Source organism: Micropterus salmoides, unplaced genomic scaffold (assembly GCF_014851395.1).
Source record: "Micropterus salmoides isolate LMB-PRFRI ecotype aquatic unplaced genomic scaffold, ASM1485139v1 Ms_hic_scaffold_3, whole genome shotgun sequence".
Classification (NCBI taxonomy): domain Eukaryota; kingdom Metazoa; phylum Chordata; class Actinopteri; order Centrarchiformes; family Centrarchidae; genus Micropterus; species Micropterus salmoides.
The window spans coordinates 32,567,954-32,587,893 of NW_024042261.1; the positions used below are offsets into that span (position 1 = coordinate 32,567,954).

The 19,940-nt window shown below is 40.0% G+C and overlaps 1 protein-coding gene across 4 annotated transcripts in view; it reads left to right on the top strand.

Moving 5' to 3' along the window:
• The window catches only part of tenm4 (teneurin transmembrane protein 4), a 157,522-nt gene that overhangs the window by 90,832 nt on the left and 46,750 nt on the right, over nucleotides 1-19,940 (top strand). For 2 of the 4 annotated variants that reach the window (XM_038694055.1, XM_038694057.1), the window contains 7 exons: nucleotides 2,163-2,264; nucleotides 2,962-3,156; nucleotides 4,651-4,851; nucleotides 9,771-9,956; nucleotides 13,386-13,412; nucleotides 15,944-16,090; nucleotides 16,919-17,135. In XM_038694055.1, coding sequence (XP_038549983.1) covers nucleotides 2,163-2,264; nucleotides 2,962-3,156; nucleotides 4,651-4,851; nucleotides 9,771-9,956; nucleotides 13,386-13,412; nucleotides 15,944-16,090; nucleotides 16,919-17,135 — 1,075 coding nt within the window. The remainder of the gene's footprint in view (nucleotides 1-2,162; nucleotides 2,265-2,961; nucleotides 3,157-4,650; nucleotides 4,852-9,770; nucleotides 9,957-13,385; nucleotides 13,413-15,943; nucleotides 16,091-16,918; nucleotides 17,136-19,940) is intronic. The other 2 variants (XM_038694058.1, XM_038694056.1) reach the window with 1 other exon arrangement.

Here is a 19,940-nt window from a genome sequence, read left to right on the forward strand (position 1 = left end):
CAAGTTAGTCTTTCACTGCCTTGCTTAGTGAACAGTAAATCACATCACTGCTTTTTTAAAATCTCTATATACATCACACCAGGAATCTCTCCTGCATAATTGTGCTTTTTAATAGCCTCATATCACACCTCATTCTCCTAACTGTCACCCAACACACACAGTGCTTTCACTAGCTTTGAGGAAAAAGGCCTAGCTCTCTAACTGTAGGTGGAAGTTCTTTTAGGAAGCTATCAAAACCTCACCAAAATGCTGATTTGCCTCCACCCCAGAGGATAGTTTCCCCTGCATCCCCTCACTAACTCAATATGGCAAAGGCGAACCTTCAGCACTGAAAACATCAACAGCGTTTCTCTGCTCACTGCCTACCCCTCTCTCTTTTCACTGCATCTCTGGTCTGCATCCATCTCTTTCTCCCTTTCTCTCTTTGTCTTTTCTCTCTGTCTTGTGTTGCATCCTCAGTGATGATTGACTCTCCAGAGTAAAGGGAAGCTGAATCCATGGCTCACATTTCTAACCCTTTGTGGAGCACAAGAGATTCTTTGTTCAGTAAGTTTTGCCTCAGAGATTCTGCTGCCTGAAGGCAATGGACAAGACTGAACACTTTTCAGCACCATTTCAGGCTTAATTCAGTGAGCATCATGTTTCAGAATTCTGCTGCTGTCAAGCTCCTCATAGATCAGTGGTCACTATTATTTCTAATAAAAGCAAGTGTCAGAACATGGTAGTAGAAATAATTATTTTGCCAATTTATTTGATTTAGGTAGAGGGATCAATACAGGTAATGAAGGCAAGTGTTGTGTTGATTGTTTGCATCACACAAAATGCGCACAGTTTGTCAAGAAACAAAGACAGATACAGTAATAAAGCCACCAAAGGCCACTAGCATATGATATTCTAAGAACTTGAAAAGTAAAGAGGGAATTAAAGGTTATGTTAAAGCATTACAAAACATTTATTGTAATGGCTTATAAGCAGGTACAAATAAATCAGTCAAAAGACAGTCACATTAAGAGTTCACATGTTTCTGCCAGGACATCATCATTACAGCAAAATCATTTTTACATCTGGGTCATTTGTGCTCACAATTTAATTTGAAGGTTCTATGGTTGAGAACACTAACATAAATTTTTGCAAGCATTTCTTTATTTTTTGCTATTCATAACTAACTACTCTTTTTTTTTTTAAACGACATGCTAAAAAGACAACACAACACCAGTGACTGTGTAAAAAATGCTTTCTAGATCAGAATGAATTATTGGGGGTTTGTGATAAAATCACAAGCTATTTGTTTTGAGCCCAACTAGATTTAGACAAGGTGCTGTAATAAATTTTGTATATCCCAGTGCAATTATCATTCATCCATTTAGTTCATTTTTTTAAAACAAAACTGGTATGTAGATAATTTCAAAGATCTAATTAATTATTTTTTTTATGAATTTTTATGAATGTTTGATATTATGAACCAACTACAAATTTCGTTTTGTTATGCAGCCTTGTGCTGTATAATGACAATAATAAACAACCTTGTACCCTGTAACTTGAATAATTTGAAAGAACACATTAAACATAGCTCTAACCGGTGGCCTATGAAAATGCATTTCGCACTATAAATCACTATTTCTATGTTTACAAAATAAAAACAACAACCACAAAATGTATATACCTCACTAAACTACAGACAATTCAGCTTGTAGCATTGTGATAAATACACAAAAACAGGAAGGCAAAGTAGTCTGTCTGGCCTACTCATTGTTTCTGCAAATACATACCCAAGGCAGTAGGGAAATGCAGGTGCCAGTGCTGCTGATGCTTCGAATCGCCTGTTTGCAGTATGCCATAAAAGTGTCAAATTAAGTTTATCAAATGATGCATGTCACTTATCACATCTATTGCATTCGAAACTTCTGAGGATTTGCCTTGCTTTTGGTGGAAGCCAAATGATCAGAAGTTGTTGACTCTTTTAGTGAATTCTCCCGTTTGGGTGAAACATCAGCAACACTCGAAACTGTTTTGCAGTGAAATAGAAATGTTGACAGGATTGGAGCCTGTGCTTATCACTGTCATTAGCAAAGGGATAATAATCAACCCAGAGAAAATGAGTGGGAGGAAAACTGTTTTTCAAACCACATTACTCAGAAAAGCTCCTGATTGCTCTTTTGCAGATTCTATTGATGACTGTCCCAGTAACTGCTTTGGGAACGGTGACTGTCTTGCTGGAACATGCCACTGCTTTTTAGGATTCAAAGGACCTGACTGTGGGCGAGGTGAGTCACACCTTCAGTCATAATGTCTTTATTGATCTTCATCACTCAGATACATAACGATTTAGGGTGGTGACCAAATTATTTTCACTCCATGACCAGAACAAAGCAATTTTAATCTTACAATTACTTTTTATTGTACTTCAGATTATTAAATTAGGCAGTTCTAATTCTAATGATTAATTTTTCCCAGTATCTCTCCTAATGATGTATTGTGTTACATATAAAATATCTATTGAATAACTGCATAGAGAAAAGAGCTTTAGATTAAGGAGCTGGTATTGATTAATCCTTTCAATAATTAGAACTAAGGCTGTATTTATTTTCTTCCCAAATGAAATAACATGAAAAAACAACTTTAACTAAGTGTTAGAATGATGCATCTTTGTATATACTGCCATCTGTTTTCCATGTGTCGACCAGCACCGTATTTACCACTTTTTATTCAACTCTTTTTTATTTTCAGCAGCAACACAACAGCCATTGTGTAGATATTAGATATCTGTTGTTAGGTTTTGTTAGAAATTCGGTCAAAGTGAAGTAATTTGTGCTGCATATTGTACACTGGAAAGGAAACCTTTTAACATTTTGGTCAGAAGCTCATTGTCAGATTGAGGCTTTAGCACACACTCTCTATTCTTTGATGCTATGGTTGGAGGGGTCCATTCAAATGGATGTATGCTGTCTGCTCTTTTCAAAGCTGCCTGTCCAGTGCTATGCAGCGGGAATGGTCAATACCTTAAAGGTCGCTGCATGTGTCACAGCGGCTGGAAGGGCTCCGAGTGTGACGTTCCCACCAACCAGTGCATTGACATCACATGCAGTAGCCATGGGACTTGTATCGTGGGAACCTGTATTTGCAACCCAGGCTACAAAGGAGAAAACTGTGAAGAAGGTGATTGTTTTGATAAGTCATGGTAATGTATCCTAAATTTATGAAATCCTACATAATAAGGCTGCTGTAACCACCATCTTGGCGTGTAAGTGCTTGACATTTAAAAAAAACTTTAAATGGGAATGGCTATTAAGTTTGTATGGCTTATTTAACAGTCTATCTAGTAGTAAAGAAAAGGATATTCTCTACAAAGAGCATTGTAGCCATAACTCTTGACAATATGCATCCTTTTCTTGTATACATCACGGACATAAGGTGTTATGTTAATCGAAACAGTCCATTTGTTGTCTGAAATTCAGACACAAAGTCTGTTGTTAATCCATTAGGAACTCCACATTCATGATGCTGGATAAGGCTTGACCAGATAAGATTGAAGGAGCCATTGTGTTTGTCAGCTCTTGAAGGCTCTCATTTCAAGATGAAAAATGGACCCTGGGAGTTTGATAAATGGGGGTTTGTGACATCCATAGGCCCCCATTCTATTTTGGGTGGAGTGTCAGCCATAAGGAGTGGAGGGGAATGTGGACGAGGGCCCTTTAACATTTTTACCTTTCTTCCGTGCGACCTTCAGGCAAGATGATTAATTGCCAGGAGAGAGTTTCTTGTCAGTTAGCCTCTGATCTTTGTGCCTTGTGTCCAAACCATCTGCTTAGAGGCGAGAGATCCTGTTTGTCTTACTATAACAGCCTTTTATACCCATTTATGTCATGGTAAAGGGGAACTGCCACGGTGCGGCCTGCTGCTCTCAGTGGCTAGACATTGCTCCTGCTTGGCGCCCATTTGCCATCTGCGTGTGCCATGCAAATATTGTCTGGTAGAAAGAATATTATCATTGTGATTGTATGCTCCCAAAAACTCTTGTTTCTTACAAAGTGATGACTCATTTAACAACATGCTAAGGAAAGGGATGCTACAGAAAAGGGCGTTGATTTGATTTTAGCATAATAATTGAATTGAAACAGGGTAAAAAATGTTTTTAAATCATTCGGCAGAGAGAAGCAAGTGCAAGGCTTTCTCAGTCACAGTGATCACAGAATTTTACTTTACCCCATTTTCTCCTATACATTCTGTTAAAATGGGTTTTGTTTTTCCTAGCTTTGTGGCTTTCATTTTAGAGAATCATGCTCCTATTAAGGCACTTTCCCTGGTTGGGAGAAATCTTCATTATGAGATGATGATGAAAGTGAAAGTGTCAGCAGGAGCGTGGGCAGTACTTGTAGGTTGGTGCTGTAAGTCCCAGTATGAAAAAAGCCATTTAATTTGCTTGTTTGTAAATCTTGTGTCCAGTTTTCGAGAAAGCAGCCCTTCTCATGTCGTTATGTGTTCCCTCTCTACATTCATTGTACATTTGCTAAGCCAGAAGCAGCTGCAGCTAAGATACGGCCCACTGCAGTTGCCATTCTACTCCGGCTTGAATAGACACCTGGTTGCTTCTGAAGGAGGGAAACAGCAGGTGACTGGTGTGTCTGACACTGTCTCTTTGGAACCCTTTAGTGGACTGTCTGGACCCAACATGCTCAGGCCGAGGGGTATGTGTCCAGGGAGAGTGCCACTGCTTTGTGGGGTGGGGCGGGCCAGGATGTGAGAGCCCCAGGGCTTCCTGCATGGACCAGTGCTCTGGACACGGAGCTTTCCTGGCAGACACCGGAACCTGTAGCTGTGATCCCAACTGGACAGGTCATGACTGCTCTACAGGTGAGTGCTTCCTTCAGATGAGAGTAAACACTGGCACAATTCCCTTTCACAGACCAGTGCTGATTTAGCTCTGATTAGTAGAAGTTTGTTTTGTTTTTGTTCTTTTGTTTCTTTTTTTGCAGGGTGAAAACAGAATTTAGGTCATCGTCTTATGTGCTTATGAATTTAGAAGCTTTTTAAAGATGGATGATCATTGTGCCTGTTTAGGGGTAGGCATTCAATAACACTATTATATAAACAGCAAAACATAATTTAACTAGAATGCAAGCAGTTGTAGCAGTTGTGAGCCGACCCGGGCGTGCGCGGACAACAAGAGAGCTGAGGTCGCGAGCCCTCTGAGCGATGAACGAGATTGTCTGCGTAATGTCAAAATCCTACGTATTCGAATGACATATTCCTGCACAGTTTAGTTTGCAATAACAGCACCACCTGTTGTCCAAATTTCATCAAATGTTGCACACGACATCAGGGGCCCTTTCAGAATATACGGCCAGAGTTTCATATTAAAGGGACTTGTAGTTACGGAGATATAAAAGGAATGTATGTGTATGGGAGTGTCATTTGATATCGATTAACAGCACCACCAAATTTCATACAGACCCTCGAGAAGGAATGCCACATAAGATCCCCAAGGTTGGTGTACATCGGACTTGTCAAACTTCAGATAAAACACCACTTCCTGTTTTTGTGTTCTGCGTAAACAATTGTTATGTTATAATTAGCACATTTTTTTGCAGAACAAAGTTTTATCAGTTTCGTCCAGAGATGGACCAAGTTTGGTGCCGATCAGACTTGCCTCTTCGGAGGAGTTAATTAAAATAGGTTTTTCAGTTTTCACGAAATGATGACGTCATCGCACAGAGGCGTTTCCTAAACCATACGAATCAGCAATATCTCCCAAACACGTACATATAAGGTTTATCAATATGTGATCTACTGGCGCCTAGTTATGAGGCAAAATGTCCCTTGGTTCAAAATCCCATTCAAATGAATAGGATTTTCCCGCTGTATTTCAGCTTCGATTATAGCACCATGGTTAACAAATGACCCAAATTTGGAATCAATCGGACTTGTGGTTAAGGAGATATAAAATTAATGTAAGTCAATGGGATTTTTGTTTACGTCTTTAATCTGCAATAACAGTGCCACCTATGGGCATATTAGGGTAAACTTTGGTGCCTGGAGTCAGGAGACCATCCTGAACAATTGGGCTCAAGTGTCATGTCAATGCGACTTGTGGTTATAGAGGAACTTATAATTGCTGTTACACAGTGCCACCTAGGAGGTAATTGCACCAAAATTTGCACAGCCCTTCAGGAGGGCATGCCATAAAAGGTCTCCAAGTTTGGTGTAGATTGGCCATTCCAAACCCAAGATATGACATAATTTCCAGTTTTTAACATTTGTTAGCTTAAAATTTGCGTAAAAAAATTATAGACGAAAATAGGCTAAGATAAGATGTAGCTTGATCCCCTGAACTCGTGGATAAAAGGTTTTTGATATGCGCCTTCGTTTGTGGGAGTTCCAAGCCCAATTTACCTCGCCAGTAGCGCCCCCTAGAGGTTGAAATTTGTTAATTTTTGTGCCTGAGGTCATTGCGGTGGCCTTAACTTACCCTAGGGGTGTCACGTCTGTAGTACTGTATGTCTATACTTTACTGAAGGAAAAAACTATTAAAAAATTGCCTTGTAATCGCGGTTCCTTGCCCCACTCAGGCTTAGACCCATAACTATTACATGAATAAGTAAAGAAATACATAATGTAATACAGCAGTTGAAGACATCACAGTTTTATCACAACTGTTTTCAGATCAAACCAGTCATAGCTGTATTTGTAGTTTTACACTTCTCAGTTACGTAATCTCTCACAATAAACAATAAACAGCAACAACATGTAATAACCTAAAATCTATGTCAGTTCATCACTGATAACATCCTTGCCTTTTTGTTGGAATTTGTGTCACTGCTTGATTCAATATGACTGATAATTACTAGGCTCCTCACAGAAGTAAACATTTCTGATTATGTTAAAAGAAAATGGCTCACATAAAAGCCTCAATTATTCAAATCAATGATCAGTTGGAGGGCCACAGTTAGCAATCAAACTGGCTGATTTTGCTCTTAATGGAGAAACACACATAGCAGGAATAATGTCAGAGTATGATCGATTGCAAGTTAATGCTCTTTCTTGAGTTCTATCTTTCTTCATTTTGGCACAAGGTCCACAGCTGATGATAGCTTTTTCTGCTCTAGAATTGAGAATTTTTCCCCTTATGTTCATTTTTGTCCATAGGGAATGTTTTCTCTTGGTAGTCAAGAATAGGCTGAACATAAGATACAGCTAGAATATACCTTCTTGAGGCTTTAAGGATTAAAAAAAGTCCTGCACAATTTAGGTAGAGCTATGACAGCAGCCTACCTGCTCAAACTTACCAAAGAATATTATATTGACAAAGCTCAGTGAACTGGTAGATTGTTAAAGAGCTGTCAACTCTAACATCACTGACTTGTAGTGTTGGAGTGCAGAATGCACTTTGGAGTAAAAAAAATGCCTATACTATATAAATACTAAATACTATAGAGCCTACAGAAGAATTTCACAATTCTCTGCATGTGTAAATGCTCATGAGACTGTACCCATGTTTTATGGTTATTCTCTGGCAGATTAAATCTTCACATTGCTCCGTTTGAATAGGCCTCTGATGTGTTGATAATCAGTAAATCAACTCTGTTTTTGTAGAGGCTCATACAGCTGTGGTCTTCATTTAGACAACATTTGTATTCTCCCAAAACATTCCTGAAATTAGAGTTTTTGTACAGCAGTCACTTGGATCCATGAATCCCTTTATTTTCCAACCAGACACAATGACCTATTAGGTAATCCTAGGGATTTTGAGGGAAATGGGCAGTTAGTCTGGGCTCGCTTCGCAGAGACAGAGCTGGTTGATGTGTGAGTTGGCTGGTTGATGTGGTGAGTTGGCTCTTAATGCCTTTATCCTGTTCATTGTTGAGCTTTCTGTGGTCTAATACAACATAGTGGGACAGTTAGCAGCCTATAACCTTGCAGGCTGGGTGAAGAAAAAGATGAAAAGCTTTCAATATAGCTTTCGAGATTCTTTAATCCCGCATCCTCAATACTTTTAAGTCACATACTAATTTTCTCATGTTACTTTGGAACAGTACAACCTGGCTGTGCACCATTGGAAGTAATGCTGTTACAAGCCATAAAACAATGCCTGAGGTTTTATGTCCTTTAATATGTGTGTTTTTATGCCATTTTTGCCATTTTCCCACCCAGAGGAAAGTTTGTTTACACGGTCCTTTAGTGCAAATGGTAATGGCCATCGTGGGGATGGGAGTATTTCTCACTGTGGACTCCTGGCCATGGATAATGAGGGTTTGCCTGCAGGCTATAATTGCATCTTTATCACGTTAAAGCTTGCTCCTGTGTTCCAAGTGAACAGTTGTCTCACAGTCAGTTTGAATCTGTTTTCTTTGACCAGTATGTGTTCTAATAAGTCTGAGAAAGGAACTGGTATGGTCATTATTTCTTTCAAAAAAAAAAAAAAAATCAACATATGTGCTAATGAAATCACTCAAGATGTTCATTAGTACCTCCTAAACTGTGTTAATATTGTCTTTAAAAAATGTAATAGACATAGAGTGATGAGTAAACCTCTGTAACTGAATCCTAGTGATATGTTATCTTTGTGTGTGTTAGCAGTCATAAGTGGCACTGATTCAAATTCTGCTAGCATACTGTACATCTAAATCAAAAGTCAGATGTAAAATTATCATTTTCATTGTTTAACAAAGTGCTGAGCTGTAATTAGCAGGGGAGAGTGTTTTTAAAGCTTTTAAGCTGGTAATGTCATGTTATGGTTTGTGGCTGAAAATACCACTCAAATTTAATTTGTCGCAATGACAAAATAGGCACTGTAAAGGCAGTAATTGACTTATTAAAAGATTTTACCTCCAGTTTGGTCCCCTGTGGTCATATTTGAATTGGCTTGGCTAATAAGCCAGGAATGCAGGACTATTGTTCCTCGTTGCCCATACTGCTAAGCCTCTTTTTTAACAGAATAGTTAATAAAGAGGTTAACATTTCAATGAGATTCATAATAAATCTGTCAGTGTTTAATTTCTTTGAGCTTTCATCTTGTCATACTCTCCCTCGAGTTCATGAGACGTGGGTAATGTACCAGGCTCTATCACAGCCTGTCAGGGAGGTCTTTCAGCTGCCACACAATAGCACCAGCCAAGCTTTACTGTGGCTCTTTTTCTCAGTCTCCTTCATTCCATGAATCTACTTCTTCCTCCAGAACACTGTACTTGGGTAGAATAAAAACAGCAAATTGACATCCTATGCCTTAAATAATTCTGTCAAGCCTTACCTCCTGCTTTTGGCCCACAGTAAAGCATGTAGCAAAGCTATGAACCCTCCATGTATAACAAAGGAAATACAATAACATTTACAGTTTAATTAAAATGGTAATGCTGATAATGTTGTGATTCCAACAAGAAGTTCCAGCTGTGTATTTAAATTTTTTTGCCCCCATTGTGACAGAAAGAGGTGCATTTACAAAGAGGAGTAGAGGCAAGTAGAAGAATAAGTCTGCTAAGGCCGCCACAATCCATGTCTTTTCTTTGTAATGGACTTATTAGATTTGTATTGTCAAAAAGGATTGTCCCTTATGAGGTGCAGGAATTTCTTTTCAGCTGCCATCAGACAAGGTAGTGGAGCGTGGCCGACTTTTCCTTGACAATAACTCCTGGATTTGTCTTTTTTTCACCCTTGTTGCCTTGTCCCGTCACCGCCTCGTTGTCCCTTTCCATCCCACTTCCACCCCCCTTCCTTCCTTTCTGTCTGTCTTCCCCCACTCTCTTTTTTGTCTTTTTCTATGTCCCTGTCTCCCACAGAGATTTGTGCAGCGGACTGTGGTGGCCATGGCATTTGTGTGTCGGGCACCTGCCGCTGTGACGACGGCTGGATGGGCACTGGGTGTAACCAGAGGGCGTGTCACCCTCGCTGCAATGAACATGGCACTTGCAAGGATGGCAAATGTGAATGCAGTCCGGGTTGGAACGGAGAACACTGCACTATTGGTAGGATGGGAAGAGGTTTGGGTTTGGGTGGGGGACTGTGTATGTATGTGTGTGTGTTTGGGGGCCAACAAAGGCGTAGGCTGTCTGTCTGCGAGTGTATGAAGCGCTGGGTGTGAGGGGAAGGGTCCAGTTGGAGAAGAGAGGGAAAAGCATGCTTAATTGAATTTGTGCAACTTGGTAAAGCATGAACAGGTTTACTCAAGGATCTGAGGCTTGCCTTCATGCATTTTAATGTGGGAATGTGCTAAGGTGTCCTTTCATTTTACTCATCCTTTTCCTCATCTCTTTCTTTGCTCCCTTTCCATTTACTATTAATTTCAAATGCTGACATGTGAGTCATTGTTAGAAGGTCAACCACCACTTTTAACTATATGTTTATAGTAACAATTCTTCTTTTATAAACACTTGCAGAAGTAAGTTTTTAAGACCATGACTGAATGTCAAGAGCTTTCTTGAAAACCGTGGCTTGAACCTAAAAAAAGTTTTGACTGAGTTAATTTCATTGTGTTGGCAGACAGTAAAGTCTTTAAGCGCTGTGCGTTAGTGGATTTCATAATCCTTTATGAGAGTATGCAGAGTAGTGGTTGATAATGTTGGCTCTTTTTATTTTTATGAAAATCCTTTACCGAGAGAATAGTTAAGAGTTTGAAGGAGCCGATAGAACTTTGAAAAGTGTATATAGAAAATTAACTTTCAATATGCTTGCTCTTTTGGAGTTCCTAGAGAGGTGGCATTCCCATTGTGAGCATTTGTATGTCATAAGGGACTAGTGACCAGCAGTAATATGTAAATACTACCAACAACAGATGCAACCAAGCTGTTATCATAAGTAAGCAGTAGTTGACCTCTGTCTGTAACCTCCCACCTCTGTTTGAAATGCTTACTGCCAAAGGACGGCATGAAGATATTTTTGAGTTATGCTGATGGATGTTCTGAGGTTTGATCATGATATTTGGTGTCAGGACTGTCAAACCTCTTCTAAACATCAGAGGAGACCAATTCAGAGGACATGTTATGTGATGCTTGCTTTGATTTGACAATTGCAACTTTAACATTCTGTTCCTGTGCTGCATCATTTTCTTCTCTTCTCTTCTCTTTTCTTAATTTTATTCATATGTTTTAATTGTTAAAAGTAGTGTACTTAAGCACAATTTTAAGATATTGGTATTTCTAATACCTTATTTTATTTACACTTCTTCTCCATTATATTTGAGAGGGAAATATTTTTTACTCCAAATGTACTTGAATGTGTAATTAGTAGTTAATGTTACATAAGAAATTATGTAGCAATCATATAAAATATGATGCATTCTCTATGATGCAAGGGATATCGGTATTATAAGGTATATATTTTCTAAAGAGATATAAAATTAGACAACCGTTTTATACCGATATAATTTGATGTTGAGTTAATAAATTCATTTTTCCATAAAGTCCTGCCAGCATTTGCTCCTCTCTCTCCCTCACCACACAACCCCACCCCTACTCTTCCTCTGCGTCTACACGCAGCCCTCCTCCAGCTCCGAAAATTCTCCAGCAACATGGAGGGAGACACAGCTGAAGACCTGGTTTGTAAAAAGAAAAACAGTTCAGTCAGTGTCACACATACACTTTACTTGGATGGACTGCCCAAGTATATTGGATCCGTTTTAGCATTTTGCATTTAACAGAGTTGTTATCTATTACGTTACAAGTCGCGGACACGGATATTTTCCATGCACAGATCAGGTAAAGCGACAGTGAACACACTAGTGTTGATGTCAATCTTAACTACCACATTGGTTTCGTACATGTCACCCTCGCCGTCAACAAGCCTCCTCAACATGCTGCACACCTGCTGCTCTAAACAGGTGGAAAAGTCCAGAAGTCGATTTCTGTGTTTTTTCGGTGACTTTATAAAACTTATCCTACTAATAATGGAGAAACACAATGGAGCAGACATATACAGGGAGAGAGAGACAGATAGAGGCGGGGCACGCTGATGTGTTTGTAGCAGAGGAGTAAGCCTACGTTAGGTGTGTTAACATGGAATAAAAGAGAACTGAAAGGATTGGAAAGGGAGCAGATTCAATTTGTGAGTAAACACAAAAATAAGGTGGCAAATGAAGTAGAATTAAAATGGTGAAATAAGAAATAAGCTACTAGAAATAGTAAATACATACCCCGCTAGACATATTTTTTCAATTTATGTCCTACATTGTACATTGGTCCATGTAGGCCAACCCAACATTCTCATAGGTTAAAGAACCCAACAGAAAGTAAAATAAGCTTCACATTGACCACATTATATTAATACTATTACTCATTACTCATACTACTATTTTTACTAATAAAATAGTGGAAGATTCACCACTGCTGTGTTGACAGTTGCCACCAAGCATGGTAGCTCACTCATTATCATCATGATCCAACCACTCAAGCATCAAAGAGGAAGTGGGAACACAAATGGCCATCTCTTCCGCTTCTGCCACAGCATTTCATTGAACAAAAGTTTACTGCTCCCATGCATTTGAGTCACAGGGAGGGAGAAGGGACAAAAGTTGGGAATGCTAATCTTATAGGTGAATACCTTATTCCATATTTAAGTAGATGATGATCATTTTTCTCACAGTATTGTCATGCAGATCTTGGAGCAGAGCTGCCTCAGTACAGAGCCTTGACTCAATCTGTGAAAGTTTTATATACTGGCCTTGCATTATTGATGGGCCTTTTATAAGTGCCATATTGAGATCCCCACTCACTCGACAAGAATATTCCTCAGTGTCGTCCATTAAGAAGCCAAAGATCTCAATTTAAATCAATTTTCATTATTGAGAGCTCTGCGTTGGCCTCAAGCCCCATGCTGTGGAGCACAGGAGGACCAATTTGGCCCCGCCATTGCCGAAGCCTCTGGTGACCTCATCATATATAGAGGTGTTTCAAGATTAAAAGGGCTTTTTGTTGAACATCCTGACCTCCTGTACGATATTGCTTGAGAGATTTAAGGGCGGTAATATGTGCATCAATGACGTTGCTTCTGAAATAGTCCCCTGAGATATTCTGCCGATCCTGGCAGTTGATAAATGGGGACAGATTGAAATGTTCTTTCTGAACATATCACTTTTTCCCTCTCTCTCACAGTTTCTTTGTTTCTCTCTCTCTCTCTCTCTCTCTCTCTCTCTCTCTCTCTCTCTCTCTCATTTCTCTCATTCTCTTTCTCTGTATTCCACCCATCCACCCACCCACCCTCTTTTTTCGGTCTCCATCCCTATCCCTCTGTGTTGGATCGTATTGTTGTGTTGCTTGTAATGCATGGTTTTGCTTCATGACTGCGCTTTTCCTTTTTTGATTTACTTTTTGTATTGTAAACTAACACCTTGCCTTGCTGTCTTGTCATGGAAGTGGCACTGTTCAAACCTCCCTTATATGTCCTGTCTTTTATCTCCAAAGCTCACTATCTGGATAAGGTAGTGAAAGGTATGGCATTCCTCCTTCCTTCTATTTTCCCCTCCTCCCATTCTAACTCCAGCCAGCATTAACAAATCATGCACACACACCATGCTATTCACCTACATTGACATATGCAAACACTACGTACCTCTTGTTGCCACAAACAAGTCATTCCAAAGATCCCCACCTCCCATCAACTTTTTGCCATATTGTCACACAGTAATCTCCACTTAGCACTTTCACACCTGGTGAGTCAAGTTGTACTGCTTTCTTTACATGTCGAATATTTGGTTTGTGTGTGCCCTTGCTTTCTCAATAGGGGGATGTTGGGAAAGGGGCTTCATAACCTGTGCCATGCATTATGGATGAGTGTGCAGCTGTGAGCAGGGCCTGATAGGTGCTGAGGCCGCATCCTCTCTAATTAAAAGAGTTCATGGTCTGGTTGGTGCAGGGCAAGCAGGGGGTGGAGGCTCTGCAGCAACCCTGCCTCTCTGCCTCCAGCACCCTTACTCGCTCTCACTGTGTCCTTGGTAATGGACCACCTGGCATGAGAGCGGCTGCCAGAGGAGTCCTTCGAACACTTGCAGCCTCACGTTTGGAGCTGTTTCAGGCAGGCTTGGGCAGGGCTCAGCAGGGGCTCGTCTCTGAAAGGGCTGCCAATTAAGTTGAACTGGTGCCAACAGAGAGCGGATCTTTATTTATCCTTGTAATAAACATTCTGCGCTTACTAATCATCTGTCTCCACTGGTCTAACCAGTGTTGTTTTGTCCATTTGCTCAATAAAAGGATGGCTAATTCCCAAACGTCTCTTGGAGGCAAGACACTTTCTAATAGCATTAGCCTTCAACAGTGAGTCCCTTTCTTCAGGGAAAGAAGAAAAAAACGGAGATGGAATTATTTATTTTTCTTACAATTTTTAATGCTCCACAATTTGTTCCCATTATTCAGTAGTCAGCATGCTCCTTTTTAATTACCTTTTTCGTAGGGAGCCCTTGTTTCTGCACTGTAGTACATGTGTAAAGTATAAATGAATGGCTGCAATTGAGAAAGCACAATTGCATGTTGCTTTTGCCATGTTTTATGATTTGTTTTTGAAAGTCAACATGGCTAAAATCTTAATATAATTTAATATTAACCTTGTATAACAGTAAAATATTATAGAGGCTTTCTATATTAGATCATCAATAGAACAGAAAGGAATCACAGAAACGTTGGGGATATTATTTGATAAAATGTTCTCCAAGTTGTATGAAAATAATTTGAAATTTAGTTCTGCTTTTGAGGCTTTTATTTTTTAAATCACCTTTTATAAGGAATAGATGTGCATAAAGGTTTGCTCATTGATCTATGGCTGTATTATGACTCATGTCATGATACTAATGTCTCTGTATTACAACAACCAAAGGGCCACAGATGCATCACTCAGCTAACCATGTGATCTACAACGCATATCTATTCTTGGTGCCATCTTTTATCTTCCTAAATACGCATCTCTATTTAGTTCTCATTACTATTTCTTCCTTCAACAGATCTTTCTCCCTTTAATACATGTCTCCTGTTCGCCGCACCATCTCTCTTCCTTTCTTGCTCTCTCATTCTCCCACTCTTTTGTGTGATATAAGAGCATCGAGACAGCTGCCCCAGTCTCTTTAGTTGATAAAATGGGTCAGCTTAACATTCTCTCTATCAAGGCAGCTTGCTAACAACACAACGTGTGACAGACTGATATCTTGAGATGTTACCCTCTGCTTCAGCGAGGGGATACGAATCATAAGGTACTAGATAAATGCCAAACAGCGCTAGCAAAATGATAATCCTCTGATCTATGCCCTTGTGAAGACCTATCCAGAGACAGTGGAATGTTTCACCTGTTGTTCTGCTTCATCCTGTTTTTAGCTCCCCAGGGGTCTCATGCCTGGGAACACAGTTAGTGCAAGCAAAGTCTTTGCCTTCAAAATGCTATTGAGCTCAGCCTTATCTACTTCCTGCTATTTTATTTAGCATTCTTCTTCTCTTAATGAAAGAATACACACTCTCCCTTTCCATAAGTAATGCAGTTTTGTTGCAGCTCATTCTTTTTTGCAGACGACGGTGGCCATAATTTTGTGATCATAATGATTCGAAAATTAAAAAAACAGATCCAATTATGTGCACTATTGCCAGCATATACACCACTGCACTCGTTACCCAGCAGTAGTAGCAGAGATACAGTAGGCCAGTCTACTGTAGTAATGAGTGAATATTGATTTAGAAGATCCCTCTTATCTGATTGTACTGCAAAGGGATGTTAGAAGCTTCACAAAAGGTGTATCAAATTAATCAACTTCGCTTGAGGGTCATTACAGCCATCCTCACCCATTTAAAATCCTAAAATGTCTTGAGTCTATTTCTACCAGATAAATATTAGCAACAAACCATTGTCACCAACAAGTCTGCATTGTTGTCATTATTGTTGGTGTTTGTTCGCAAACAATATACAATATTTATCTGTTAGCCATGAAACTGCTTTATTTGATATTCTGTGCTGACCTCTGTCTTTGTCCTTTTTTGTTACACAGAGGGCTGTCCTGGTTTGTGCAATGGAAATGGTAGGTGCACTCTGGGTAACAATGGCTGGTACTGCGTGTGCCAGCTGGGCTGGAGGGGCACTGGCTGTGACACCTCTATGGAAACTGCCTGCAGTGATGTCAAGGACAATGATGGAGGTAAAATCACAAAGAACACTCAACAAGGCCTTCTGCCACTGGCCAAGCATCAACAGACACTGATGTAACTATACAATTAACCACCTTTGTTCTTGACAATATATGCTCCATGGTACTCTAATGTAGGTGATGATAAGGGATCAGTTCCAGTCATTCACCTGGGCAACAGGTTTTCATTAAAAAGCAGGGTAACTGGCCTGAGGTCCTGAGCATGCTCTGGCCCCAGGAGGAAGTCCCTGCTCTGCCCTCTAACTAGCCCCGAGCAGAGCCAGGCACACACACACAGAGCCAGCCAGGGGGCTGCACCACTCTTGAGGCCAAATGGAAGACGTGACTTCCTTTCTTCCAAACCTCATTCTGGGCTTGAGCTATGTGCTAGCATCCCTTATTTATGCAGGGGCTGTTTGTCTCACCATCACTGCGCAGGGACCACAGGGCTCTCACTGGCAAAGACGGGGTGCTGCTGGGGATTTGACTGACTCCTGACAGCAGGGTTTATTTTTATCACCCATCTGGCCAGATAGGCCCCTGAAAGCAAAGGGTAGGGAGTCCAATGACCCACTTCAGCAAAGTAAAGTGCATGGCACAGCAGCTCTTTCTTTCTTGTGTTATTTCATCATTACAGATAGAGAACCATAAGCAATGCTAGAGGTGTTCAAATTTTGTCCAGGAAGAGTTGTACAAAACATGGCTCTAGTAATGTAGTTAAACAACAGTCAAAATAAATAATGCCCCAGTGACTCAAACATATATGCTGAGTTTCTTTTGCCAGGTGTGTGTCCAGGCTGTTGTTTAATGAAAGAGTGTGTGTGACTTTGACCTTGTCAGATGGCCTGGTCGACTGCATGGATCCAGACTGCTGTCTGCAGGCAACCTGTCACACCACCTCTCTGTGTGTGGGCTCGCCGGACCCCCTGGACATCATCCAGGAGACACAGATGTCCTCTGCACAGAGCAACCTGCAGACTTTCTATGACCGGGTGCATTTCCTGGTGGGCAGGGACAGCACCCACATTATACCTGGAGCTAACCCCTTTGATGGAAAGTGAGTGACTTGTGCATTACTACCACCAGACACCACCTAGTGCAACATTCTGTAACAAGATGAAAGCTTTTATTTTTCTGACATCAATATTAAATTTTATTTCTTTTTTTCTGCATCATCATTTGTTTTTATGATCATACTCATTCTGTTGAGTCAGTTCAGTTAGTTTAGTAGCTGAATTTAATATGTTTTACATTTTAATTCAGCTACTCAGGATGCTTGACTTTGATGGTATACACAGAGCTCTAGTCTGAATTTGCATTATAGCTAACATCACTTTTTTTTAAAGTTATGATGTTTAAGGTGCAAGCACAAATTGAGCTTTTCTTTTTTTAATATCATTAATGTAGGCCAGTGCAATTACAGTGCTATTGTTTTTGCACTGATAGATCCTTGTGAATGTTTGCCTTTTTTTAACCCAGACCAAAATGTTGAGAAATGGGAGGTAGCTATAGGCAATGGAGGTAGAAATGCGCAGGGACTTGTGGTGTGCATAGCTAAAAGGATGATGGACAGATGATGATGGGCAAACATAGCATGTGGCAAAAAGCACGGCGCATTCCCTGGCATGAAAGGCATCTCATATTCATGTATTGTGATTACTTTTACTGTAATCCATCTGAGGCCCACTCCCAGAAGCAGAGCTCACGACACCCCAGTCATGGAATCTGAGATGCTTTCATATCAGGCAGGATGGCTGTTTAAGTCCTATATGATTCCCCTGCCTCTCTTTTCCTTTGTCTCCTTCTCTTTTCATCTTTAATCACTTGTGAGGCTGTGTCAACTTATTTGCATCCTACTTGCTTGTGGATCGCTCTCATCTTGGGTTATTATACTCCTGTGAAACAAACAGACAAGAGTTAAAACAAAATAAATTGAGAATAAAATAAGTTGAGAATATTAAAAAAATTTGTCTCTGGTGATAAAATTGTATAAAATGGTGTCAAAAACAATAGACAAATCAAACAAACTTCACAGCATGGAGTTGTTATTTGAGGCTTTTCTACTTCTTTTTTTCAAAATGATGGCAGAAGGTTGTGCTTTCAGACATCCCTATTTTTAGTCCAGCAGAGCTGTTGCTTTGTTCTTGACGAGAAAATCGATTTCAAAAGTGTCCCTGCTCATTTCCTTTAGTATAATTTGCAACACAACACATCTTAGTATTGGGTGCTTTTTGAGATGTGCGAATAATGTGCAGTTTGTCCATCGTACCTTATTGTTTGCAGTAAAACATGTTTTTTTCTCTACACTTTTCGTGCATCTGCATATGATCAAACATCGGTAGTCACTCAGTTTGCAGTTAGAAAAAAACAAAAAAATGTCATCAAACTCTTGAACTTTATGTGGTAGTGTCAGCTGATACTTGAGAAAAGCACTTGTAATACACTTTGTGACATTTTCCCTCATTGACATTTTTCTGGCTTTCAAGAACCACTCAACATTTTACAGTTCTTCACTGGACAGAGGAAGAGGCGAAGAGGGTTGAGTAACACTCTTGTCTCTCTCACAAGAAGATGCAGCCATAAATAAGTAAAATCAAGAATTCAGAGATGAGCTGCAAGATTGGAGACCTCGGCTCACCTAAAAATATCAGTGATAATCTATTATTCATGCTTGGTATTCATTCCCTACCCACTGACAGATATGAGTGGCTATGACAGGGGGCTCTAGGCTTCAGATGAGCCTTACAGGCACGGTCTCGGTATCTTCCTGATATGCCTTCCCTGGTCACCTGATCTTCTCTTTATTGATCCATTAACCACTTCCTCATGCTAGTAGACATGTTGGACTGTTATTTCTGATGTTTCCCAACACAAAAAGCTGCAAAGGTGCCACTGAATAAAGCATCTGCCACTGCATAAAATGTCTCGACTCTCCACCATGACATAGAATACCAGAGACTGCCAAAGCCCAGCAGTGGATGCTGACTAGAATAGTAAACAGGGACTTTGTCCATGGAACAATTTGGGCAAAGATTGATAGCTGGCTTATAATAGCAAGGGAGAAGCCATTCGCTTCATTTACAGGCTTGCGCTTTTATTACTTTATTCATAACTATTTTATTAGCATTAGGCCATTAGTGTCAGAAAAAAACTCTTGTTTGTTTTGTTGTCAGTGTGCTATATCCCTTTTAGCAGCATTATATATTTGGAGAGCTAAAAATTTACATCAATGTCTCATCATTTTGCACTCTTCACTGTGCTTGGTAACATACAGGCAGGCAAAGAGAGGGCTGCAGTGACATGCTTACAGCAGGTTTACCCTGTAATCAAGTAATTTGCGTGGGTAATGATGTTTTTGTTGCTTCTGTGGTGATGGTACCATTTATTATCCTCGCTCACTGAAAGTTCACTATACTTAAGTCTGCCATGCTGTTTTTTGTTTTGTCTGAGCAATTGAGTTTCCTCACAATTACACTGGTATGGGGGGGGGGGGGGGGTATTATTTTTTTTTTTTTTACCAAAGGTTTTTCATTTTCATTAGTAGTCATTTGTTTTCCAAATTTACTCACTCACCTCAGCTGAAACTGGCAGTTGATGGTAAATTGATATAACAGTAGAATTGCTCATGAAACACTGCTGCAATTATCTGTAAGTATTACTGGGCCTCCACATTTCCCAAAAACATATCTAACAGCAAAATGAGTCGCAGCGCTTTATGCATTAACATAGTTTACATGACATCAATGGCAAAATCGACCCAAAGACTCAACCAGACTAAGTCTTGTTATCTGTCATACTCCATCTTTAAAGAGCATTAAGAACATAAACCAGAGATGATTTCTTGCTGAGTCCAGGGGATTCA